The following is a 24913-nucleotide window of genomic DNA, read 5'->3' on the forward strand; positions in this document are numbered from 1 at the left end:
AGTACGCATGCTCACAGTCTCGGCTCGGGAGGAGGCGGTGCGCAAGGAGGAAGGCGGGATGACTTTAGAAAACAAAAACCACTCGTAGCTCGGGAAGCTTCCGCGGAGGGTCCGCTCCTCCCAGAGGGCGGTGCAGATGCCCGGGCGAGAGTCGCAGAGGGTTGTGGGGCGGGTAGCTCGGATTCTTAGGAAGACACAAGGAGTCGGGTGGGCGGGGGACTCCAGATCCCAGCATGCCCCGCGGCGGGCCCTACCGGCCGCGACTCCGGGCTTGGCCCCGGCCTTAGCTCGTCGGCGGTGTACTGGGGTGCGTGGAGACTGTAGTCACGGTGGCGCCCGCGGGGACGGAGGAGGGAATGAGTGAAGAGGATCAGGGCTCCGGCACTACTACAGGCTGCGGGCTGCCCAGGTGAGCTGCCTCGCTTGGATTCCTGCAGGACGAAAAGTGTGAGGTGGTGCGGAGGGGCAGCGGCGCGGCCCCAGCATGCACCTGGCCTGAGGGTTGTTCCCAGCAAGCACTGGGGTAGTGGGCAGAGGTTCCCGGCATGCACTAGGGTTGTGGCCACCGCCTCCAGCTCTAGTTTGGGGTTGGCTTGATTCCCAGACTGCACTGGAGCCTTGGGCTTTATGCCCCGACGTTCAGTGTATTTGGTGGGTACTGGGTTCCCTAATTGCATTGTGCCAGGGGGAAATGCACGTCCAACCAGCACTACGGCACAGGATCCCTCGCCGTAACTGAGAACACTACATTCTCCACTTGCCTTGGAACCTTGCTCTCCCTCCATGCACCTTAACTTTTAACCCAGTCAGTGGATGCCATACTGCCTGGGGATTCATGGACCCTATAATGTGGCTAGGTCTAATGTGACAGTGATTGGCCAGGTGGGTGCCGAAAGGGGAAGTGTGATGTTGGTCTGTGCCCCTTCCCAGCATAGAGCAAATGCTGGCCGCCAACCCGGGCAAGACCCCGATCAGCCTTCTTCAGGAGTATGGGACCAGAATAGGAAAGACGCCCGTGTACGACCTTCTCAAAGCCGAGGGCCAAGCCCATCAACCTAATTTCACCTTTCGGGTCACCGTTGGCGACACCAGCTGCACTGGTGAGGAAGGCCTGGGCAGCCTGGCTGGGGAGTGCATTCACAGGGCCCGTGGCTTAATATCATGGAATCACCTCACAGCCCTCTCCTTTAGGGCCAGGGAGGGATGGAGAGATTTCAGGGGAAAAGCCCACCGTTTGGATTGGAACAGGGCTGTGAGACGGTGGACAGGACCTGAGAGGCTCAGGCAAGACTGAGGCGAGAACAGGAAATGTCACAGGGATCTGTTACTTTATCACCCCAGAGGAAGAGTAAATGAGACACTGAAATTCCTCTCGGGTATTAGGGGGAGCAAGCACACACTCTGCTAGCCTTCATGCCTCACACCAAACACCAAGAACTTAGTATGAGAAATTAAATGGCGGGCTCGTGTTCACATGCCTAATAAGTGGCAGAGCAGAGTTTTGACTTCAGAACAGACCCTCAGTTGTCTCTATGTCCTATTTACTGAGGGAAGAGAAAAGAGGAAAGAAAGAGCAAAACATCCCTCCAGAGTCCACCACTGTTGGAGCTCAGAAGTCCTGCCTGGCATGGCTTAATTACAGGAGCTGCCTGAAAGACAAGGGGTGTTCAAGGCCCGTTTCTATTCCTGTAATAAGGGTCCTTAACCAAAAGCAGTTTAGAGGAGGAAAGGGTTGATTGGTTTACAGTTCAGACTACATTAATCACTGAGGGAAGCTAAAGAAGAAACTGAAATTATTAGTCAAGACTAAAGAAAAACTCATCCTTGCTCCCTCTGACCGAGGGTCTCACTTCACAGCTGTAGAAGCAGGACAGGGACAATGGTAGCTACTCCGTGGTGGTTGGCAGGCTTACTTACACTCTGATAGATTTCTTACATAGTTCAGGACCACCTGCTTCGGGATGGTATCACAATCGTGGGCTGGGCATATCTGTATCAATTAACAGTCAAGCCAGCGCCCCGCCCCCCAAGACACGCCCATGCTGATCCAGGCAATTCCTCAAGGCTCTCCATTCAGATGATCCTAGGTTGTGCCAAGTTGACAGTTAACACTAACTAGGACAAAGGCTATTCTAACAATTCGTAGAATCCTTCCAGTTCTGAGAGGGGAGGTTGGTCAGAGGGCTCTTACTCCCTCTGGCTATGAGGAGAGAGGCTGTGGGGGCTGGTTTCTCTGCTGTCCTGCCAGTGACCTCCAGTATTGCCCACACCCCTTTTCTTAGGTCAGGGCCCCAGCAAGAAGGCAGCCAAGCACAAGGCAGCTGAGGTGGCCCTCAAACACCTCAAAGGGGGGAGCATGCTGGAACCAGCCCTGGAGGACAGCAGGTGAGGGAGGAACAGCCAAGGCACACTAGAAGCCCTGCTGAGAACCCAGGCCTCTGCACTACCTACTTCTCTCCCTAAGCCTGGTCTGGTGACTCATGGCCACCCTCTTGTGGCTCCTTCCTGAGAATTTCCTCTCAAGCTGAATAGGGTGTTTCTAGGGTGCCTCAGAGTAATAGCCAGCTGCTTTGACGGGTGGTGGCTGCTCTGGGGCATGAGATAGGGCATAGGGGGTGGAGGCTTAGACTGAAAAGTTGGTCCCGGCATGCCCCCTCTTTCTAGCAAGATGGCTTTCCCTCTTCCACTTTCAGGTTGCAGCTTGTTGGGTAGGAAGAGACTCTCTTTTCTGAGCCCCCAGCCCAACCTCGGTGCTTCTGAGCCAGTGTGGGTCAGCAGAGGATCCTAGGAGGAAGAGCTGTTGCTGAGACTCTCTGAGTCTGCATCAGGGGGAAGGGGTTCTCAGGGGATGGAAAGGTCAGAAGGACCTCACACCCTCATTCCCTTCTACATGGGTGTGAATCCAAGGCCCTCTTCCCCTCGGGAAGTTCTTTTTCTCTCCTAGACTCTTCACTGCCTGAGGACACTCCTGTCATCGCTGCAGAAGCTGTTGCCCCTGTTCCATCTGCTGTACTAACCAGGTATCTTGAGTCCCCTGACATCTTGGAGGAAGGAGGGGGATCTTGGACCCAGGCAGGTCAGGATGAGGAAGCCTGAGAGTAAACACAGAATGGCATAATTGAAAAATTTGCACTATTTGGTTGGTAAGCCTGAGATAGGAGGTAATTTATGATGCTTAAATAGCCAGGTGACGAATGTTAGATTGTTTAAACATCTTACAGACTCCCATGTTTGAGACCTAAAAACGTACTTCGAGGATTGGCTGTACAGCAACTTTACCTACCTCCATCACAGGGATATTGCTGAAGTATTTCCACATCTGAATGCTCTTGGGAAGTAGCAGGGCCTCACTTGGTGGGGAGTGTGGGAGGGTGAAGCAAATGTTTGGACAGACAGCTGCCTGCCTGGTGAGGAATTGGGAGGTGGCAGTGGCTGGCACTTGATCCATGACCAGGACAGAAGGAACCATTTTCCTCAGCATTGGCCTGGGCCCTTTTTCCTTTAGGAGCCCTCCCATGGAGATGCAGCCCCCTGTCTCTCCTCAGCAGTCTGAGTGCAACCCTGTTGGTGCTCTGCAGGTGTGCCTCATCTTCATTTTCATGTGTGCTGTCTCTCAACTAGGGCTGTGAGGCAGGGATGTGTGCACTTGTGGGTGGGGTGGTCATCCTTCTCATTCAAAGGCTGCGGCTCTTGGTAGAAGGCCATGTGGCTAAGGAGCCTTTCCTCACTAAGCCTTGGACTCCATCTTATGTTTTTCTTTCAAGGAGCTGGTTGTGCAAAAAGGCTGGCGTTTGCCAGAGTACATGGTGACCCAGGAGTCTGGGCCTGCTCACCGCAAAGAGTTTACCATGACCTGCCGGGTGGAACGTTTCATTGAGATTGGTAACTGGGAAAAAGGGGGTTCACTCACGTTCTCTCTCTGCCACATTGTAACCCCAAGCACAAGGTGGTTCTTTGCCTGGCTGTGCTCTGTCCCAGCTTTCTTTGCTTTGGAAGTCCTTGCTTAGCTCTTGCCTTCCTGTCTCTTCCTTGTCCCTGCCCGTCTTTCCCCCTCTTTTCTGGCTCACCAACTCCTCAGTTAAAAAGAACAGGCCTTGAGCTCCTCTTTGCAGTGGTATCCCGTTGGGGGACCTTCTATCGAAGTTAACCTAGAGGGAAAACATTGGTCTATTAGGAATCCTCAAATCGAACAATTCCTTCTCCACCCTCAGGCAGCGGCACTTCCAAAAAGCTGGCAAAACGTAATGCAGCAGCTAAGATGCTCCTTCGAGTGCACACAGTACCTCTGGATGCCCGGGATGGCAATGAGGCAGAGCCTGACGATGATCATTTTTCCATCGTAAGTGGCTTATGTGGGCTCGCCACGTAGTTCACACTGCAGGACATGGTGCAGAATTGGGTTGGGTTTGTGATTTGGAAGTGAGTCTGGACCTGCTTCTCTTCCCAGGGTTCCTTGAACCTGTGAGCCCAGCAGTCCCTTAGCCTGTATGTTGGGTCACTAGTGAAAGCTGTCCTAGGGCAAAGCCCCTGTAGGCAACTTTTCCTGGGATGAGGAAGGCTGCCAGTAGTCAGAGCATGCCCGGCTCTTGGCTCCCACAGTCCTCAGCTGCTTTCTCACCCTTATCTCATTAGGGCGTGAGCTCCCGCCTTGATGGACTGAGGAACCGTGGGCCAGGCTGCACCTGGGATTCCTTGCGGAATTCTGTGGGAGAAAAGATCCTGTCCCTTCGCAGTTGCTCCGTGGGCTCTCTAGGGGCTCTGGGCTCTGCCTGCTGCAGCGTCCTCAGTGAGCTGTCTGAGGAGCAGGCTTTCCATGTCAGCTATCTGGATATTGGTATGGCCAGCTAGAAACTGGGGATGGAGGGGACTGGACCAAAGCAAGTATAAAGGAGTTGGGAGATGGGTGATGTACACTGTTTGGTGCCCCCTCCCCACCAGTGCCTCCCTCCTCTTTCTTGGTTTCCAGAGGAACTGAGCCTGAGTGGGCTCTGCCAGTGCCTAGTGGAACTGTCCACCCAGCCAGCCACTGTGTGTTATGGTTCTGCAATTACCAGGGAGGCAGCCCGAGGTGATGCTGCTCGCCGTGCCCTACAGTACCTCAGGATCATGGCGGGTAGCAAGTAGCACCCCATTGCAGTGATGGATGTGCATCTTTTACTTCTTCCTCCTTCTGCCCCTGGGTCCATGCATCCACCTAGCTCTGGTACCCTCCAGAGGTGCCATCTCTACCTCTGACATAGCTTGCCTGCCTTGAGACTGAGGAAGACACAGGCAAGCAAGGAGCCATGAACCACAGGGACCCAGCCAGCACAGGATTTGCCCTCATTCCATGGATGATGAATGGAAAGGAAATTGGAATTCTATTGGAGTCCAGAATAAATGCTGCTTTTTGGCTTCCTAAACCCTGCTTTCTCTAGCCCTGGGTCATGAGGGTGTCAGAGGAATAAATATGGTGTGTTTGTTCTCCTTTTGAACCTCTTGTTCTTTTTGTTACAAGGAGTCAAGGTACAGTAGCCTTGGGGACTCTTAAAACAGAATGGCTGGAGACTGACTGAGTGGAGGTGAAGGGGGCTATAACTATTGCCCTTGGGCTCCCACCTGTTCCCTGAAAATCTGTTCAAACACAAGGATTCAGAAGCCAGACCATTTTATTTAGGGGCACACATGGTACATGGGGAAGTAATTTTACATGCAGACATCACAGCAGATGATGTTACTTCTTTCCAAAGCGCTGAGGAGCAGCCAGGCTCCAGAACTCTCTAGCCTGGGGACTTAGCTGCTCCTTGCTCCGGGACCCCCAAGCATTCCTGCCAAACCTTAGGAGAGATTCATCCTTAGTCGCACTCCCTCTGTCTCGCCTTCCCTTACATCTTCCTCTACCCTTCACCCTCCCAGCCTCTGCCTTTTGGAACTCACCTCTGGGGCTGAAACAGGAAGGCTGGATTCCTTCTAGGTCTCTCCATGGCCTGGAGCAGAACACGCAAGAGGGACCCAGGAATCTGGATCCTGTCTGGAGTGTGGGCATACTGTGGTGGGTGGAGTCCCTTATCTTCTTCCTGTGATGAGAGAGTGGCAGGGAAGGAACCTGGCAATGTCTTGTACACTGAAGACTTGGAGGGAAAGAATGGCTTCTAGTGGAATCTTGCATAGGCTGAGAAGCCATTTCCCTCCCTTAGAAGCCAGACTTCTTGAAGACCTTAGCAGCCTAGGGAACATCAAACACTGCATCGTAAGTTTCAGCTGAGGGGGAGATGGCAGTTGAGTGGATAGGGCAACAGGATGCTCACTCACTGCAAAGACGTGCTCTTCACCCCAGCTCCCTGCCTCTTCAGTGTGGCCCCAGTTCAGCAGCAGCAGCAATAGCAGCAGCACAGCAGCCCACTTGGAATCCATGCTGCCATCTGCCTCCTCAGTGGCCCACGGTCTTCTTATACCTGATGTCCCCTACCCCCACCTCATCAGCAGCCTGGGGGGAAATCGACTGGCAGTGGAAATGCATGGCTCTATTAAAAGCCACCTGGGACCCCCTCCCATATTCCCCCTGGGGACTTTCTGCTCTCAGCTTCCTACCTCCAGCCTAAGCCTGGAGTTATAGACTTTATTAGATGCATAAATCTTGTCTCCAGAGCTCAGGAAGCATCATTAATTGCAGACAGTTTGTCAGAGCTAGGCCCTGGGGGAACCTTACAAGAACCTCTAATCCTTCAACAGGTTGGGGAAGCTTCAATTGATCACTTCTTGTTCCTGACTGGAGAAACTCCTGTCAGGATTGGGCATTATCTCCTGGATAGGAAGGAACTATGGTTAAGAGCAGGCTAGGATGACCCAGCTTGGTCCCTAGGTGGTCAGGACCACAGCCAATTTCAATCCCTATTGCTTCTAGTGAGGTTAAATGTGGGCTCACTACTCTTAAGATTTACCTGTAGATAGGAGATAGTGAGAGATAGGAGACCCTTTTTGGAGCCTTACTGAGTGGCTTGTAAATTTTGTGGACAGGCCCATCTTTGCAAGAGAACTGGGGAATGGGCCTCCACAGCTGAAACTCTGCTGCCACCTTGTGGCCACTACTCTTCACTGCCACGTCCAGCCATTTCCCTTTCCAAGCATTTTGTCTAGGAGGACTTCAGGAGGGTTCTTTGGTGCCTAGGATTGTTACATTGTTCCAGTTCCCTCTGGTCAGCAGGGCCTCTGCCTGGTTCTGGTTCTAATGTACTACTGGATCTGGCGACTAGGGCCCTGCTTTAGGGAAAGACAATCACTCCAGGTCAGGGAAGGGTCCTTCAAACCCTGAGTCCTAATCTCACTTACAGATGTCAGTGTACCATGTCTCTAGCCTAAACAGAAGAAGGACCATGTCGGGGGTTCTACCCCATGAGCAAAGCAAGCTACTCACATTCTTTTCCTCACATATGGGAACAGTAAAATGAATTACTTGCTCGGAGAAACATTTGGGATGCATTTTGTAGGAAAGCACAGACCTGGTGTTTTCGAAATGTCAAATGTGATTCCCTTTGCTTTCCTCCCACTCCAGTTCTGGGGAACTTACCGTCTCCAGAGACAGTGCTGAGCGGGCTTCAGCTTCTTGATGGCCTCTACCAGAGGTCCTAGCTTGTTCAATGGAGTCTCAGAACATCTCTCAGTCCATATCTAAAAGCCCCTCACATATTTGGAGACATAACCATGTATCCACATCTTTGCTCAATGGGGAAGCACTTTATTGGAACCAACTTAGATTTTAGGTTTGTGGATAAGTGGCATTTTAAATTTTCTCTCTTGGGAATCAAACCCAAATAAAGAGCCTTGTGTATGCTAGGCAGGTGCTCTACTGCAAAGGGAGACCTTCTAAATCAGGTTTCTATGTGATGTTCTAAAATACAACATCTCCAGACTTGGGCTGGGCGAATCTTTCTGTAAGCTTTTGTCTCATGATTTTCCCATAGAGCTTGTCATGCATTATAGTTAAAACAGCTGACTGCTTTTGTTATGGATCTTCTTGGTTTCTCTCCCTCTCTCCACGTGTGTGTGTGTGTGTGTGTGTGTGTGTGTGTGTGTGTGTGTAACAGGTGTTGTTACATAACCTTGGCTGGCCTAGAATTTACTATGTAGACTAGGATGCTTCTGCCTCCCAAGTGCTGGGATTAAAGGTGTGTGTCACAGTGCCCGGCCTGTCTGGTTTTCTAAGACTGGGACTCTGTACATAGCCCAGTATGCTTCCCAAGTCCTGGGATTACAGATGTGCACCACCACACCTGGCAGGAATTCAGTTTTTTATCTTTGCTCTTGAAATTCAACCTGTGACTTCAGAGGCAGGCTGATCTCTGAGTTGAGGCCAGCTTCCTCTACAAAGTGAGTTCCAGAACAGCCAAGGCTACACAAAGAAACCCAGTCTCAAAACAAGTCAAAAACAAAGAAGCAACTTGCTGGAGGCCCCTGAGCACAATCTCCAGCAACCAGATAACAGTAAAATCTAACCCCTGTTATCAAGAGGCTGCCAATAACAGCAAATGGACTGAGTACATACCAGTCGCACTGGCCCATGAACAGAGCAGCCACTGTTCACTGCACTGCTGCTTGAGTACCAAAGTCTGGGGTGAAGCTACACTCACAAAGAAGCTGGCTCACTTCTAATTTGTAGAGCAGGCACCTCTAACCTCAACGAAAGTTAATCACGATAACCTCTTATACTGTCTTGAGTTAGGATTCTCACCTTCTAGACTTAGTTTTATTTATCACTTTCCAGACTTATTTAAATACAGGATCTCTCTGGCAGTGGCGGCCTTTAATCCCAGCCTTGGGAGGCAGAGGCAGGCGGATTTCTGAGTTTGAGGCCAGCCTGGTCTACAGAGAGTTCCAGGACAGCCAGGGCTATACAGAGAAACCCTGTCTCGAAAAACCAAATAAATAAATAAAATAAATAAATAAATAAGTAAATAAATACAGGATCTCAGCTGGGCTGTGGTGACATATGCTTTTAGTCCCAGCATTTGGGAGGTAGGGTGGATTCAAGGCCAGCCTGGTCTACAGAGTGAGTTCCGGGACAGTTGGAGCCACACAGAGAAACCCTGTCTGGAAAAAAAAAAATTTTTTTTAATTTTTTAATTGTTTGTCTGCAAGAGCAGGTGTCTGGGAAGGCCAGCCCAGAGTCAGATACGATGGAGTTGGAACTGCAGATGTCAGCCACCTGACTGGAACTAGACTGAAGTCTTCTAGGAGGACAGCAAGTGCTCTTAACCACCAAGTCCTCTCTCTCCAGTCCTCTCCCAGGCTTTTTTTTTTTTTTTTTTTTTTAAAGGAAGAACCAGTGCTCTTAACCGCAGAGCCATCTCTCCAGCCCCAGACTCTCAGTCTTAGCTTTTGATAATGCTCTTTCTTTCTTGGACTCACAACGTGTTCCCCACCACTTTTTCATTTATTTATTTACCTGGGGAGAAGGTGAGACACATGCCCCACAGAGCACGTGTGTCCAGGAATCAAGCTCAGGTCTTCAAGTTTGGCAGCAATCTTGCCAGCCCCACACAGTGAAGGCCAACAACAGGGTTTCCATTTCCTAAGGAGGCTCCAAGTCTTCCACAAAACGCCAACCTAGATGGTAAATCTGTTTCTACCAGGAAACCTTAGAGGCACCTCTTCTGTCATTTGTCAGGTTCTTTAGTCTGTCTCACTGGTGGTTTCCACTTTTAGTGGAATATATAGGAAGTCAGACACAAGAAAGATCAGTGGCTCACCTGTCCATCTTCCTCACCCTGATCATTACCTGTTCTCCTGTGAGTTTTTATCTGCTTTTACAAAGTTTGCCTCGAGTTGCCAGGCTTTTCCTCTTATTAATTTTTTACTTTTTAATTATGTGTGTGTTCTGGGGGAGGGGTTATGCAAGTGAGTGCAGTGCCTGTGGGGGCCAGAAGAGGGTACCATATCCCTTATAGCTGGAGTTAAGGGTGGCGGTAAGCCAGCCAACAGTGGATGTGGGAACCAAACTTGGATCTTTTGAAGCAAGAGCAGTTTTTGCTTTTAACCACTGAGCCATCTCTCCAGCCCTTCTTTCTTCTCTCTAGAGAAAGCTTGACTTTTTCTACCTCTATCTACACTCCCAAATGTCTTTCTTGGGAGTAGGACTTTTTCCTTCCTTTCAATTGTTGGAAACAAGTGAGCATAAAACACTGAAGGAGAAGAAGGTCTGGGTGTGCAGCACTCCCATTACAAGGAGCACACAGTAAGTTCTCTGGTCAGTGTTTTTGTGATGCCTTGGCTCTGAGGTGGTTTAAAGATCTGAACTCTGTGCCTTCTCTAACACTATGTTACTTACTGAAAGCAGATAAGAGAACCTGCGATTTCTGCCCTAAGAAGTGGAAGGATGGTCAGACATGAAAGCCTAGTGAGTCTCTAGGAGTGACCAATGGGCCCCATGAGTCTGCGAAGGGAAGCACCAAACATACCACTGATTCTCTTGATAGTTTAATGTTATATTTGCAGCATAAATAAGGCACAGTATATGACAGGGCAAAGGATAAAGGGAGAAGGCAAGGCTGGGTGATAACTGCTAAATGGCACGGGGGAAGGAAGAAGGGACGGTTACGGAGAAGAGCTGAAAGCCCCTGCCTCAGCCCTGCCCCAGGAGATTGTGAGAGCCTGCTCACAGGGGTCATGCTGAATTGGGTGGAGGGAAAGGACAGAAGACACATTTGTAACAAAACAGCCCAGAGCACTGTATCCTCCCACCTGTCAGAGTCTACCACTGGAGCCTGGGAGACCCACACTGGGTTGAATTCCTTGAGGATGGAGAGGTATTGCTACATGTCAAAAGGATATAGGAGAACAGAGATAATATTCATAGATACACATGGCTTTCTTCTCAACATATACTCTATCAGGATGTAGGAGGCTCCACTGTGGGGTGGAGGCTAATCTTCCTGCAAGAGATGTGTGTGTGCACAGGGAAGAAATGGACAACTGAGGCTCTTGCTGATTTTGTTGTTTGTTTTGAGACAGGGTCTCACTGCATAGCTATGATTGGCTTTGAACTCCTTATGTAGACCAGTCTGGTCTTGAACACAATGAGATCTGCCTGCCTCTGCTTCCCTCACAAGTGTTGGGATCAAAGGCGTGTGCCACCACCACTCCTGGCCTTCCTGCTGGTTAATGTCATCAAGAATGCAGAACTAGTGGCCTGTAAGACAATATGAGTAGGTTCTGCCCAGACCAAAGCAGGCAAGAGTTTCAGAGCTAAGACTAGACAGAAGACCAACTTAGAATTTGAGATGAGTGATGTGGTGGTGGCTGTTTTAATGGAAGTGAAGGAAAGGACTGGGAGAAATAAAAACATCAATTATAAGGCAGAGAAGACATTTAAAGTAATCTGTGTCACCCCAGCGCCAAGATGCTCCCAGCTTGTCCTCTAGGGACTCTCATGCATTAGTGTGGACCAGCAGCAGAGACTGCTAGTTAAAGCTCACCTTCAGAGTGGCCAACTCAGGAGGTTGGGATAGCCAAGAGAGTACATTTCTAGCACGCTCTCCAGGTGATGGTGCTGCTCATGTTGCCCTTGGACCATGTTCTGAGAACCACTGCCCGAAGGTAAAGTCAGTGAAACTAGTGCTCACAGCCACTCAACAGCTAAAGCCTTACTCACGGTTGCTGGCTCATAGCCTACCAGTTCTACATTAAAAAACGAAACAAAAAACAAACATCTAATAGCTGAAACAGAAACTTGCATCTACAAGGACATAAGCTGCCTTAATCTGCCCTACACTCACCAGCCTTTGTTCATTCTAGAGTAGGATTTTTACCTCAAAGTAACAGTGCAGAGGGTGGGAATGTGGCCAGCAGACACTGCTCATTGCTGTGGGATCACCAGGCTGGTGGAGTAGGGGAATTTGTCTGTGCATATGGATGTATACAGACAGAAACAGAATTTGTAAGAAGAATGTCTAGCTGGACTGGAGTGGTGTAGGGTCTTCTGACAGGCCTTAGGATCCTCACCTGTCCTGTCCCACCACACCTCCCACCCTGGTCAAACATGTCTGAAGAAAGGAAAAAGCATATCAACAAAGGCATGTGTGACACAGCTGCAAGACTCGTCTAAACAGACTACGATTTTCTTTTCAAAAGAAGTACATATTTCTTTTTGGTGGGTACACTAGATAATATTAATGGAAATGTGTTCTGAGGATGGGAAGAAAGTTATGAAAGGGGAGAGTGATCTCAAAAGTTAGCACCTTTAAGGAACCTCTTAGAAGCCAGAGGAAGAATTGTGTGTGTCTTTTTGGTGGTTCAGGCTTTACTGAGTACAGTTATATCTCTCAGGATGATGGTGGAGGTCCCTGAGGAGATGGGAGAGGTGAATCAAGAAAGGTGTCAAGAGCTACAGAATGGGAGAGGGAAGGCAGGCAGCAAGGCAAGGTTCACCAGCACAGCTTCCTTTAGTATGTGGTCTGCTGTTTACAGCCATGGGTAGGAGTGGAGGAAGGAGGAGGAAGGCAGATTTGGCATATTCAGCCAACAGGAAAGAAGTAAAGGAGACACATCCTTTCCAGCTCTCCCTGGGTGCTGGGAGGCTTCTTAGTTTTTGAGACTCTGAACACTCTATGTTATATGGAGAGGGTGGCAAGGGCACAGACCAGGCCTCTGACAACTCATGGGTCTAAGACATCACACTCTCAGCTCCTTTCTGACAGAACTCTGAAGAAGGGCTCAGTTACACAAAACAGAGTTGGGAAAAGGTGAGTTAAAACTGAAGGACATATCCATTCTGACTGATGCACAAAACACCACAGTGAAACACAAAGAACATGAGACAACAGCGAACTAGGGCACACTACAAACCTCTCCTTAATGAAAACCAGAAGAACTGAGGTGTCTGAGAAAGAATTCAGAGTCGATGTAGATGTCTCAAATACACATGAGTGAACTAGGAACTGCATGCAAAGCCTCCAAAATGAACAAAACAGTGGGTAAGTTGGAGGAGAAAGTCAGACATATGGAGGGAGATTTTAGTGAGGGCATTCAAACATGGAAAAGGAAGGAAACTGAAATTAACATAAAAGAAACAACCAAGTGAAAAGCCTCACCAGAAAGTGTCCCCAAGAGATGAGATCATGCAGTTCTACAGTGGAGCACAAAGTTGGGACAATAATATACATATACACATACACATACATACACACACACACACACACACACACACACACACACACACAGAGAGAGAGAGAGAGAGAGAGAGAGAGAGAGAGAGAGAGAGGAGATAGATCTCAAAAAAAAGGAAGAAAGAAAGAAAAGAGAGATAGAGATAGATATTAAAGAACATGACCAGTATTTTCAAGAAGCTTGGGATATACTTAAAAGACCAAACAAACCTCAGAAGCCACTGGGGAGAAGGAGGACCTGAGATAAATTCGAAAGGAATTAGTCAAATTATTTAATGAAATTATACCACAAAACTTCCTAAACCTAGGAACAGGAACTGACTTCCAAACCAAGAGGCATATTGAACCCCAAATAGACACAACCAGAACCCCCTCTATGACATGTCACACCCAAGGCAGGTCCCCAATACTAACTTTCTGTTGTGAAAATAAAGATGCAAGAGAAGCAGACACGAGGGTCAAGAAAGTGAAAAAGAACTTCCACATATATTAGGCATGCACCCAGGCGAGACTGGTACGCTATACGGACTTTAACACTTGACTGATGATGGAAGAAAAAGAAAAAGAGCCAACGGTCTATTAGTGGCCCTGGGGAGCTATAAGCTCAGCTATGCTTTAGTGTAAGGCTGCTCCTGGGAAGTCAAGACAATTTTAAAAAAAGAAACAAAATTCATATACAAGAAAGAAAAAAAAATTCCTAAGAAGCAACCATCTAAAGAAGTCCTGAGCTCAAACTATGGCTGTGAGTTTCTAAGGCCAAGTGAAACCTCTGGAGATGGTGACCTGCCCTCAACCATCTGCTGTGATATTTGCTAGCCTTGTCACCTCAGGGGCTGTTCCTGCTAAGCCCCTGTGGGAAGACTATAAAACCAGCTCCTAGTTTTTATTGGGTGTGGCCTGTTCAACACTGCCTCCAAAAAACAGGAGGGAAATTTACATAAGACATACAAACATGTCACAAGATAGGCTCACTCCTAGTCTAAACTCTGAGGAAATAATCATATAAGCTACAACATTTCTTTATTCCTCCATGACAGTGAATTTTGGAAGACATAAAAGGAAGCAAGCAGTTACTCTGCATACTTAAGATGGAGCTAGAAAAGAGGACTCTCGGCTCAAGCAGATGGCGGAAGGTGGCTCTAGGACAAATCCTCTAGGAGAGGATTCTCGACCCAAGAGCTATTAAAGCTGACCTATCTGTCCGTAGGCCAAGGAAAGATGAAGAGGAGGGGTGTATTTTTCTCTCTGTAACCCATAAAATAAGGGTTACAACAGTCACAGACAGCAATCTCACAGACAGGCCATATCCTGAGTGCTCTGCTGAGATTATACATAGGAAAATGTATACCTTCTCTCTCCACTCAGTCTTATACTCAAAAGCACCCATAACCTCAACCATGATGTTTCAGAGCCCTGAAGCCCGTACCATGGACAAGTTCACTGAAATTTCAGGACTAGAGACAGCTAGTGGGTAGGTAGAAAAAGAGAAGGTAGTTGAGAGAGTGCGGGACACTGGTGGGTGGGTACAAGACATACCTTAGAAAAGAAGGGAGGTTGAGAGCTGTAGGAGGGGCAGAGAATGGAAGCAGCTTCTGTTTGACAACTCCTAGGAGAGCTGAGCTAACGTGGACAGGGAAGCAAAGTGGAGCAGGAGCACAGATGACCAAAGATGACAATATGTAGACTTTGGCCAGTAAACTCTTGTAAAACATAAAAGAATCAGTTAATCCAGTAACCTGATGGAACAAGTTTTAAATTACACTGTTCCTGTCTGCCCTGATGATTAGAAGTGGAGGGTAGGGAAGGAGACAGGGAAGCCCAGTTAGATCCCCGGCTCTGTCCCTTTTCATTGCCACTAACAATAAGGCCACAAGATGAGGTTCCCAAGGCATAGTGGGGAAGTAGGAAAGATCCCACCACTAGACTAAGGAAAGTCAAGAGACAAAATGAGGTACCAATAGATTTGGAAATGAAAAATGATTCAAACTCTCAGAGTTTTGCTTTTGTTTGTGTTTGTTTTTGGTAGCAGATAGGAATAAAGCACATGGAAGAGGTGGGAAACACTGCTACCTCATACATTAAATGTATTACATTCTCAACAAGTGAATGTTTTCACTGCAGTTTAGGAAAGGGGAAAGAGACAAATAAGCAGCTATTGGGAGACATAGTCCTGAGTGCATGGGGTGGCTGGGGATGGGACAGCAAGTAACACGCCATCAAATCTCGTCTCCCTCTATCCGGCAGGAAGTGGCATGCTAGTAAGAAATAAGACGGTAACAGCCACAGCTCAATGGAAGGAGAGGACGTTGAGAAACCCCAAACCTACAAGTGCAAGGGTTAGTGTTAAGAGACAGGTACACATGCATCAGGGCCAGGGATGATTGCTCAGACCATATGGAAAGGCCTTTGGCTATAGGTACATAAGAACCCTACCCTTGGGGGAAGATCTATGTGGCTTTGGGGCCCCTAGTACAGGTGTTAATTGTACATGATCATGTGGCTAAAGAGAAAAGCCCCACATCTGTCCATACTCACAACACACAATTTCTCCCTCTCCATGCTGCCAATTCCAAGGCAGACAGGAGGGGTAAGTTGATCTCTCTCTTGGCTCAGGCGGGCGAGCTCTGGCTGGGGACCTCTCCATCATGGGAGGCATCATCTGCCCGCAGACTGCGACTGTGGGGTCATGATCACATGTGACTGTATGGGCATGCTCAGTTCTGTCCTTTGGCTGGCCATCTGAGTGAGGACCGAGGTGGCCACAGCTTCAGCTGCAGATCGAACACTAAGGCCATTGCTAGGGGCTGTTGCGGAACTGTGCTGAATCACTGGGGCTGGAGAACCCGTTGGCTCTGAGCTTTCCTTGGGACTTTCTGCTAGGAAGGAGGGCAAACAGTGGAAAGCAAGAGGTTAGAAAATAGGACAGAGGAACAGAAAGGACTCTTCTTTGTCATCATTACAAAGAATGTAAAGAAAAATTAATCTCATCTTTCTTTTTGGAAAGAACTTTCCAGAATCCTGACCTTAAGCCATGAATGGCATGAAAAATAAGTTCTGACATAAAACATAAGATCTGAGCCAAAAGCCAGGCACAGCATCACACTTAATACACTTTGATGGAGGAGGTTCTCCTATGGCTTGTATTTATATCCTAGGTGGGTAATAGTAAAAGCCATTTGTTCCCTCCAAGAAAAACTTAAAGGGATGTGACCCATTGGCTCCAGAAATCAACAAAGACTACTTGGAAGTGAGGACAGACCAGAGATAATTCATAATTATCTAAAATTATCTTCAAACCTGTTCTGTTTGTAGAAGAAAACAAATCTCTTTTCCATTTGTTTAAGAAAATTTTACATTTGTGTATATATATGTACATATGCATGCATGCATGTATGTGTATGGTCACACACATGCCAAAGCATGCATGTGGAGACCGGATGACAACTTTCAGGGCGTTGTTCTCTTAGATCAAACTCAAGTCATCAGGCTAGGCATCAAGTACGTTTACCTGCTAAACCTGCTATATGCCTGCTAAGCCATCCCATCATTTGCAAAAGCAATTTAAAATAGATTCCTTAGTCTGCTCTTATTAATTTTCAAAGGAATTAAACCATTCCATTTTAAAGAATGTTCCTTTAGCATGTAGTTGGCACTATATGTAAGCCCATTAAATACAAAGTTACAATCAAATGACACTATAAGTAGCCAAGATTCAGAAAACACATAAACATGTACACATATAAAATCTGTCAGTCTCCTATCATTTAGCCATGCTCTGATGACATAAAATATTTATTATAAGTTATACCATTCTATCTAAAGTGACAATAACATTTTATTGACATTTACACAACATCTGAGCAGCATACAAAGGTAACGGTAGTTGGTCAAGTTTTATTAAATGTTATGTTAGTCTCTATAGCTGCTTCCACAGAGATGTATGAAATCAGGGAAAATTTCCAATAAGTGTATTGTTTTGTTTTGTCTTTTTGTTTCATGTAGCTCAAGCTGGCTTCAAATTCTCAATCTTGCCTCTGCCTCCCAAGAGCTCTAATTACACTTGTGTGTATCACCATGTCTGGGTTTGGTGTATCGATCTCTTGATGAATGTCCCAGTCATCTTTCAAATGGATTCAAGAGGATTCAAATACTGCTTCCTCAGTAAACACTTTGTTACCTCCAGGACACTGTCTTGTCGCCTGTGCTTTCAAGGCATATATTCACTTACTCGGCAGAAACTTACTGAGCACCATTTACATGTGAGGGCACTGGGGCACACAGCAGAAGCTCCCAGTCCAAGGGCACTCACGGGGCTCTATCTGCCCTTTCTCATTCACAGGTCCACAATGACCCAACGAATCTCTGAGAGGTAGAAACAATGTCTTATATCACATACCTACATAATGTGGGTGTCACAAAGTTGTAATTAAACACATCTTTGTGGTAATAAATTAGTACTTTAATGGACTGACCACCAATAAGAGTTATTACAAGGTCTGAGTCGAAAACTATATATTGACTGCATACTGAAGAACACTTAGTCTTCATCCTCGTTAGCCCATGAACAGGATCTAAAATAGTTGATCTAGGTACACTGCCTTACTTTTGCTCGTGCACCCCTGATGTCTCCAGCCGAGTATCAGATCCTTCATATTGCACCTATGCTTTGTACCCTCTGGTCTGCAAAGCTGAAGTTCTTGTTATTACCAAGACTGGGTGTAAATGTTCCAATACTTTTCCCTCTCATTCCAATGACACTGCCCCATACATCCACACTGCCTGTGTTTGAGGCAGGTCTTACTCTGTATTCTGGCAGTCCGGGAATTCATGATATAGATCAGGTTGGCCTTGAACTTGCAGTAATCCTCCCACTTCTGCCTCTTGAGTGCTGGAATTCTAGGTATAGATCACCAAGCCTGACCCTTCCCTCTCTTCTTTTTTTGTTTGTATTTCTGAGACAAGGTCTCTCAGGATGGGCTTGAATTCATGAACCTCCTGTCTCAGCCTTCTGGATGCTGGGACTGCATTCTTGTAGCACCATTTCCAATTATATTATTATTGTTATTATTATTTTAAGATTTTTGCTGAGTCTGATTGTATATGCTTTTAATCCTAGCACCTTGGAGGCAGAGGCAGCCATATCTCTGAGTTAAGTAAGGGCAGCCTGATCCTCATCGCGAGTTCCAGGGCAACCAGAGCCACATGTACATCTAGAAGCCATGTATGTGCTTGGTGCTTGAGACAGCAAAAGAGGATCTCAGATCACCTAGAACTGGAGTTATTGATAGTTATGAGTGCTGGAAACAGAACACAGGCCTTCTGCAAAGCAGTAAATGCTCTTCCCCTTGTAGCAGTTTCTCTATACCCAGCTGTATTATTTTTTGTTTTCACATTTACCACAAGCCACATTTTTCACATTTTTAAATTTGTCGTACATACTAAAGTACAAGGTCTTCAAGGACAGGGATCTAACCTAATCTGTTTGGTTCCTGCTATACCCAGAATACGCCTAGCACAGAACAGCAACTCCATCAGTACTTACTTAACAAATTAACACACCTGGAAGTACATATTAACATTTAAGTAAATAATTTAATAAAGATTTTTAAATTTTTTCTCAGAATTTGAGAAATATTTCACATCTCTGAAATGATGAAGGCAACTAGTAAAAAAAAAAAAACTATTTGCCATATCTAGTATTTCTATGCATTTGTCTGTAGAGGAAAACTAGCAATTATTAGTTTTAATTATCCATAACAAATTTTTCATTGTAGTATGTATTTTGTAACACTGTTAATGCTGAGCACAATTCTGTAGAACTCTCTGATTACAAACTGAAATCAAGACTGGGCTATAGGAAGGTGAGATCTGTCCTCAAGTCCTAACCTTTCAGTTTCTAAGCATCATCAGCTGTTCATCTTTTCTCTAGGCTGACTGTTTTTGGGATCAAAAGCTCTCTATCAATTTCCTACTGTTTGACTCGGGTACGTGATCTGATCTGAGCAGTGTTCTCACTTAGAAATGGGATGGCTACTTCATTGGAGAACTGTGAAAATGGCAAAGCATTTAAATAAAACAGATCCAATAAATACTGCATGGTACTTCTTCTCTCCAGTGCTTATAGAGAACCAATAACTCTGCATTACTGTCAAAGCTTTATTTTTTCATTTGAAAGAGAATTTCATGTAGCTCAGGCTTACCTCAAACTTTGGCTATTGGCTATAATTGAAGACTGAACTACTGATCTTGCTACTACAGATTGAAATATATGTATGAATGACTGATGCACCAGAAAGAATGGCTTTATGAACAGCTAAGACACTCAGTACCTGTGATTTACCAACTGACTGATTTTGCTTAGGTTACGAATCACTCACCTAGGTAGCCTTGAGTCTTTTTCTGTAGTACAGTGACTGGGCAGTCTTTATGAGCTAACAGTAGCTGTTTCAACTGAGCCACCTCATTGCGTAGTAATGTGACTTCATTCTAAGGGGGGAGAGAAGTAAAGAGTATTAAGAAAATTCATTTAAAAAAAAAAAAAAGCAATTGGGGTGTAGTGGTGCATGCCTTTAATTCTAACTGGTCCACAAATTGAGTTCCAGGACAGCTAGGGTTGTTATACTGAGAAATCCTTGTCTTGAAAAACCAAAACCAAAAACTCATCTTTTATTCTTGGACTGCTAATGGCTGTTGGTTATATCAAAACACTACAACAAACATTTATATGAACTTATTAGAATTTTTTGCTATCTATATAGCAAACCATTTATTGTAATATTAACTTTAGAATTGTTCTAATGTTGAACACGGGCAGAATGCTGTCTAGATTTTCCTCCCCAAATTGGGACATGATCTCCCAAGTTTTCTCAGGGCTAGGATAGTCATGAAGTCAATGACAGAAACTGCTTACAATGAAAAGTAAGAACTCATAACAAGAAAAATGACTGTTACCTGGGATAAATCTGATTAACCTTAAACTAATAATGTAAAGTTCTTTGACCAAGAAGAAAGTTCTCCATTTCTTTTGACAATGTCTCACTTTGTAACCCTGGCTGGCCTGGAATTCCATTCGTAGACCAGAACAGCTTGGAATTCACAGAGAGCCAACTACCTGCCTCTGCCTCCCAAGTACTGAGATTATAGGAATAAATCACCAAGCTTGGCCTCAGAAATCTTTTTAATAGAACCAAGTACATGCAATGTCTGCTGGAGCACTATTGCTCCAATGGACAATTACAACAGTGTTAGTGTCCACTGATCCATAGACCCCAACACACTCAGAACGTACAAATATATAGCAGTTTAAAAGAACAAGGTAGATCCTTCATCTCCTTCACTAGGTTTCCATGAGATACTGTTAAATATGTTTAAACCAACTCACAATCCCTTCAATTCTACCACAAAAACTAGAAATAAAAACTATTCAGAAATATCAGTCTGCCAGGCGGTGGTGGCGCACGCCTTTAATCCCAGCACTTGGGAGGCAGAGGCAGGCGGATTTCTGAGTTCAAGAGTTCGAGGCTAGCCTGGTCTACAGAGTGAGTTCCAGGACACCCAGGGCTACACAGAGAAACCCTGTCTTGAAAAAACCAAAAAACAACAACAACAAAAAAAGAAATATCAGTCTGGTTGTTTATACCTCCTTTATTTACAGGGAAGATAATAGGACTGTTACTGGGAAGGTAAATGAAGGAACTTTGTTTTTACCCTATACATGTGTGTTTGAGATAAAAGAAAGTTATTCATTTAGTACCTTTGTAATGAAATTTTTTAATAGTTAGAAAAGTGAAGTTGCCATGGATGTAAACAAGATACACTATATACAGGTATGAAATTGTCAAGAATAAATATAAAAACAAATTTATTTTGTGTGCGCGCACATATGCATATCACTGTGTGTGTGTGTGTGTGTCTGTGTGTGTGTGTGTAAATCAAAGGACAAGTTGTAGGATCTGAAAATTAAATTCAGGTCATCAGACTTGGTGGTAAACATTTTGCCCCTGAGCCATCAGTGCTGACCCCTTTAAAAATATATTTTATGGGGACTGGAAAGATGGCTCAGTGGTTAAGAGCACTGACTACTCTTTCAAAGGTCCTGAGTTCAATTCCCAGCAACCACATGGTGGCTCATACCATCTGTAATGTGATCTGACACCCTCTTCTGGTGCATCTAAAGACAACTACAGTGTACTCACATACATAAAATAAATAAATAGATCTTTAAAAAATATGTACTTTATTTATTGTGTGCATATTATATATTATGTGTATATAGGTGGGTACATGCATGCCACACTGTGCATGTGTAGAGGTCAAAGGACAAGGTCTCTCCTTCCACCATGTGGATTCCAATCGTAGAACTCAGGTTGTCAGACTTGGTGGCAGATGACTTTACCTACTGAATCATCTTACTGATCCATAAAATATACTTTCAAAACAAAACCGAAGAAGGGAAAATAATATTCAAGAGAACATATGGATTACAATTGTTCTGTTTGTGCTTATGTTTTTTTTTCTCCTTTTTTCCTTTCATTAACCTACTGTGGTGGTTTGAATGAAAATGGCCCATAGGCTCATAGGGAGTGGCACTATTAGGAGATGTGGCCTTGTTGGAGTGGGTGTGGCCTTGTTGGAGGAAGTGTGTCCCTGAGGGTGGGATTTGAGGTTTCAGAACCTCAAGACAGGTCCAGTGGCTCACTGTCTTCTTCTGCTGCCTGTCTATCCAGATGTAGAACTCTCAGCTCCTTCTCCAGCGTCATGTCTGCCCGTGTGCTGCTTTACTTTCCATTATGATGATAATGGACTAGACCTCTGAAACCTGTAAGCCAGCCCCAGTTAAATGTTTTTCTTTATCAAAGTTGCTGTAGTCTTAATCCCAGCACTCAGGGGGCAGAGGTAGTAGGCAGATCTCTGTAAGTTCGAGGCCAACCTTGTCTACAGAGTAAATTCCAGGACAGCCAGGGCTATACAATGAAATCCTGCCTCAAAAAACCAAAAGGCAAAAAAAAGTGTTGCTGTGGTCATGGTGTCTCTTCTCGTCGCAGCAATAGAAACTCTAAGACACCTACAATAGCTGGAGTAAACACATTTTTTATTTTTTTACTTTTTTATTTTTATTTTTTTTGTTTTTCGAGACAGGGTTTCTCTGTGTAGCCCTGGCTGTCCTGGAACTCACTCTGTAGACCAGGCTGGCCTTGAACTCAGAAATCCACCGGCCTCTGCCTCCCAAGTGCTGGGATTAAAGGCGTGCGCCACCACTGCCTGGCTGGCTGAACATTTAGTACTCCTAACTGCTGAGCCACCTTTCCAGCCCAAGTAAACACATTGTTCATTAGGTGTTCTCTAATTCCAGCCAGATTCTGTTGATGATTTGTGAAAACATATCCCAGGGTGCTTAACCCGATTTCCTTCATCCAGATGGGTCTATGCTTCTAATCTTTCCTTTTCTCCAGTCTTCCGACTGGTGAGCATTGTGTCTGAGTTACATCCTCAAATCCCAAATGGGTCTTGTGCTAGTGGCAGATCTGGAAGGAGATAGTCTCCTTCTCAATAGCTAGGGGGAAGGTTTCAATTCTGACTATTATAGGACTTCTATTATATACACTTCTGGTCACACTTCTGGATCTAACCTAATTAAAGAATGCCTGTCCTCTGTTCTGCTGCTGCACTGCTCAGGTTCAGCCGTGCTCACCAGACTCCACAATCCTGACAGTCACCCAGTACCACTCACACTCAGCTGAATGTTCTGAGAAGTAAGTTCTTCTGCCTTTTTTTCCAGGGAGGACACCCACAGCTTCCGCTTTTGGCGGCATCGGGAGGCTGCAGCTCTGTTCCGCTCTAAAAACCGCTGCCGCCGCTCATCTGGATCTTCATCTACTGTGCGCCGTCGCCGTCCCCCAGTGCTAGGGGTGGGCTGAGCTGGAGAGACCTGTTGCCCAGGAAAGAAGAATACTTGTGATCTGTATCTGCTTGGGCCAAGGAGTGGCACTTTTAGAAGGTGTGGCCCTGTTGGAATATGTGTATCACTGTGGGTGTGGGCTTTAGTCAGACCCTCATCCTAGCTGCCTGGGAGTCAGTCTTCCACTAGCAGCTTTCAGATGAAGATGTGGAACTCTCTTAGCTCTGCCTGCATCATGCCTGCCAAAATGCTAACCTGCTCCCACCTTGATCATAATGAACTGAACCTCTGAACCTGTAAGCCGGCCCAATTAAATGTTGTACTTTATAAGACATGCCTTGGTCATGGTGTCTGTTCACAACAGTCAAAGCTTAAAACTAAGACAATACTTTTTTCCTTTTTCTTTTCTTTCTTTCTTTTTTTTTTTTTTTTTGACTTTGAAAAGTTTTGTTATACAGCCCAGGCAGACCCTGAATTTTGGTCCTTCTGCTAGGCATCCAGAGTGCTGGGATTCACAGGGACAAAATTTGGCAGAACAGAGAAGTACTTGATGGGAAAACCATTTTCCCGCCAAATCAAACTTAAGCTAGGTAGATTAGTGAGGTCTGTAATCACACCGAGTCCTATCACCATGTCTGTTAGCTTCTTATCCTGCCTTCCATCTCTTCCTAGTCCTCCCAGTACCACATGCAGATAAAATACAATTCTGTTGGAAACTGATTATTTCTGAGACACAGAAATGAAACCTGGACTCCATGAGGTTTTTTGGGGGAACTGAACCTAGGTTTGAGCTACAATGCTACTCTTTTTATTGGTTGACACATGGCCTTAGATAGTCTATGCTGGCCTCCACTCACTATGGAGCTCTGAACAATCGTGAATTCCTCTTCTTCCTGGGTCTATCTCCTAAATGCTGGATGGAACTTTTGAGATTGCTGCTCTTCCTGTCTTATCCTAAGCAGCTTGGATTACAGGCCTGTGCCACAAGGCCCAACTACTTTGGTCTCTTTCCTTCTCTTTCTCTCCCTTTTTTCCTTCTTTGATACAGTGTCTTTTTATTTTTTAACTTAGATTTATTTTACTAGTGTTGTGCTTGGATGCATATATGTGTACCATGTATGTGAACACAGTGCCCAGAGGTCTGAAGAGGGTGTCAAATCCACTGGAACTGAAGTTAAAGATGGTCATGAACCACCATGTAGGTGCTGGGAACTGAACTAAAGTCCTCTGCAAGAGCATAAGTGGCTCTTGATTACTGAGCCATCTCTCCAGCCTCCTGAGACAGGATCTTATTCTGTAGCCCAGTCTAACCCAAACCTCACTATGGAGCCCAGGCTAGCCTGCAATTTCCTTTAAAATTTGTATCTCAAACTCCTGATCATGGGAATTACAGCTACACAATGTTACACCTAGTGCTTTTTGTTTCTTTACAGTATGAAGTCTTGTAGGCAAGGACATCAAAGTTAAGGGAGAGTGATGGCTGAAGCAGGAGGATTACTTCAAGTTTGGGTTGAGCCTTCACAGGGAAGCTATTTGATGTTATTTCTCCACTAGTCAAATGAGCCAATTCAAGCTAGATTAAAGTATATATGAAGGCAGATTTATTGGGAAACTACTCTCAGGTGGGAGAGTTCATGTCCCCAGGAATGAGGCCAGGAAAGTCACCATGGGGAGAGAGGTTCTTCGTTATGTAATCCAAATGCCCCCTCACCACCACCACCTTCTTTCTCTCTTTCTCTTATGAGTCCCCCCTCCCCCCACTCCCATGGTGAGGGATCCACCTGACTCTGCCTCCCCAGTGCTAGGATTAAATGTATGCACCACCATGCATATCCATTTACTCATTCTCACTCTCTGTCTCCTGTTTTGTTTGAGA

The 24913-nt window shown here is 45.8% G+C and overlaps 3 protein-coding genes across 7 annotated transcripts in view; 1 reads left to right on the plus strand and 2 right to left on the minus strand.

The window, feature by feature from the left end:
* Nucleotides 1–32: 32 nt before the first annotated feature.
* Nucleotides 33–5474, plus strand: Tarbp2 (TARBP2 subunit of RISC loading complex). 3 transcript variants are annotated; one of them, XM_028781108.1, is made up of 9 exons: nucleotides 33–409; nucleotides 931–1100; nucleotides 2283–2385; nucleotides 2928–3020; nucleotides 3506–3578; nucleotides 3765–3882; nucleotides 4212–4339; nucleotides 4633–4834; nucleotides 4967–5474. In XM_028781108.1, the coding sequence occupies exons 1-9, from the start codon at nucleotides 357–359 to the stop codon at nucleotides 5122–5124; spliced, it is 1098 nt and encodes a 365-aa protein (XP_028636941.1). In that variant the 5' UTR covers nucleotides 33–356; the 3' UTR covers nucleotides 5125–5474. The 3 variants fall into 3 exon arrangements, with proteins under 3 accessions (XP_028636941.1, XP_028636942.1, XP_028636943.1); XM_028781109.1 differs by lacking the exon at nucleotides 33–409 and adding an exon at nucleotides 546–651; XM_028781110.1 differs by lacking the exons at nucleotides 33–409; nucleotides 931–1100 and having other exon boundaries at nucleotides 2282–2385; nucleotides 2694–3020.
* Nucleotides 5475–5630: 156 nt separating this feature from the next.
* Npff (neuropeptide FF-amide peptide precursor) lies at nucleotides 5631–8836 on the minus strand. Its single transcript, XM_028781097.1, has 3 exons — nucleotides 6292–8836; nucleotides 5917–6056; nucleotides 5631–5816 (listed from the first exon to the last, which is right to left on the minus strand). Exons 1-3 carry the CDS (start codon nucleotides 6391–6393, stop codon nucleotides 5714–5716), a joined length of 345 nt encoding a protein of 114 aa, XP_028636930.1. The 5' UTR covers nucleotides 6394–8836; the 3' UTR covers nucleotides 5631–5713.
* Nucleotides 8837–10436: 1600 nt separating this feature from the next.
* Atf7 (activating transcription factor 7) overlaps nucleotides 10437–24913 on the minus strand; it is a 97920-nt gene continuing 83443 nt past the window's right edge. For all 3 annotated transcript variants that reach the window (XM_028781094.1, XM_028781095.1, XM_028781096.1), the window contains 3 exons: nucleotides 22870–23067; nucleotides 19517–19625; nucleotides 10437–16012 (listed from right to left, as the gene is read on the minus strand). In XM_028781094.1, the coding sequence (XP_028636927.1) occupies nucleotides 15795–16012; nucleotides 19517–19625; nucleotides 22870–23067 (525 nt within the window). In that variant the 3' untranslated portion in view covers nucleotides 10437–15794. The remainder of the gene's footprint in view (nucleotides 16013–19516; nucleotides 19626–22869; nucleotides 23068–24913) is intronic.

The sequence above is a fragment of the Grammomys surdaster genome, unplaced genomic scaffold (genome assembly GCF_004785775.1).
Source record: "Grammomys surdaster isolate TR1022 unplaced genomic scaffold, NIH_TR_1.0 374, whole genome shotgun sequence".
Classification (NCBI taxonomy): domain Eukaryota; kingdom Metazoa; phylum Chordata; class Mammalia; order Rodentia; family Muridae; genus Grammomys; species Grammomys surdaster.

What these genes read in the sequence shown, in the direction of transcription:
- Npff (XM_028781097.1), bottom strand. Translation starts at nt 6,393, where the DNA reads ATGGATTCCAAGTGGGCTGCTGTGCTGCTGCTATTGCTGCTGCTGCTG. An exon ending in GTGAAGAGCACGTCTTTGCA is followed by an intron (nt 6,057 to 6,291) that starts GTGAGTGAGCAT and finishes CTCTCATCACAG; the next exon opens with GAAGAAGATAAGGGACTCCA. An exon ending in TTCCTGTTTCAGCCCCAGAG is followed by an intron (nt 5,817 to 5,916) that starts GTGAGTTCCAAA and finishes ATCTCTCCTAAG; the next exon opens with GTTTGGCAGGAATGCTTGGG.
- Tarbp2 (XM_028781108.1), top strand. Translation starts at nt 357, where the DNA reads ATGAGTGAAGAGGATCAGGGCTCCGGCACTACTACAGGCTGCGGGCTG. An exon ending in CCAGCCCTGGAGGACAGCAG is followed by an intron (nt 2,386 to 2,927) that starts GTGAGGGAGGAA and finishes CCCCTCGGGAAG; the next exon opens with TTCTTTTTCTCTCCTAGACT. An exon ending in ACCCTGTTGGTGCTCTGCAG is followed by an intron (nt 3,579 to 3,764) that starts GTGTGCCTCATC and finishes TTTTCTTTCAAG; the next exon opens with GAGCTGGTTGTGCAAAAAGG.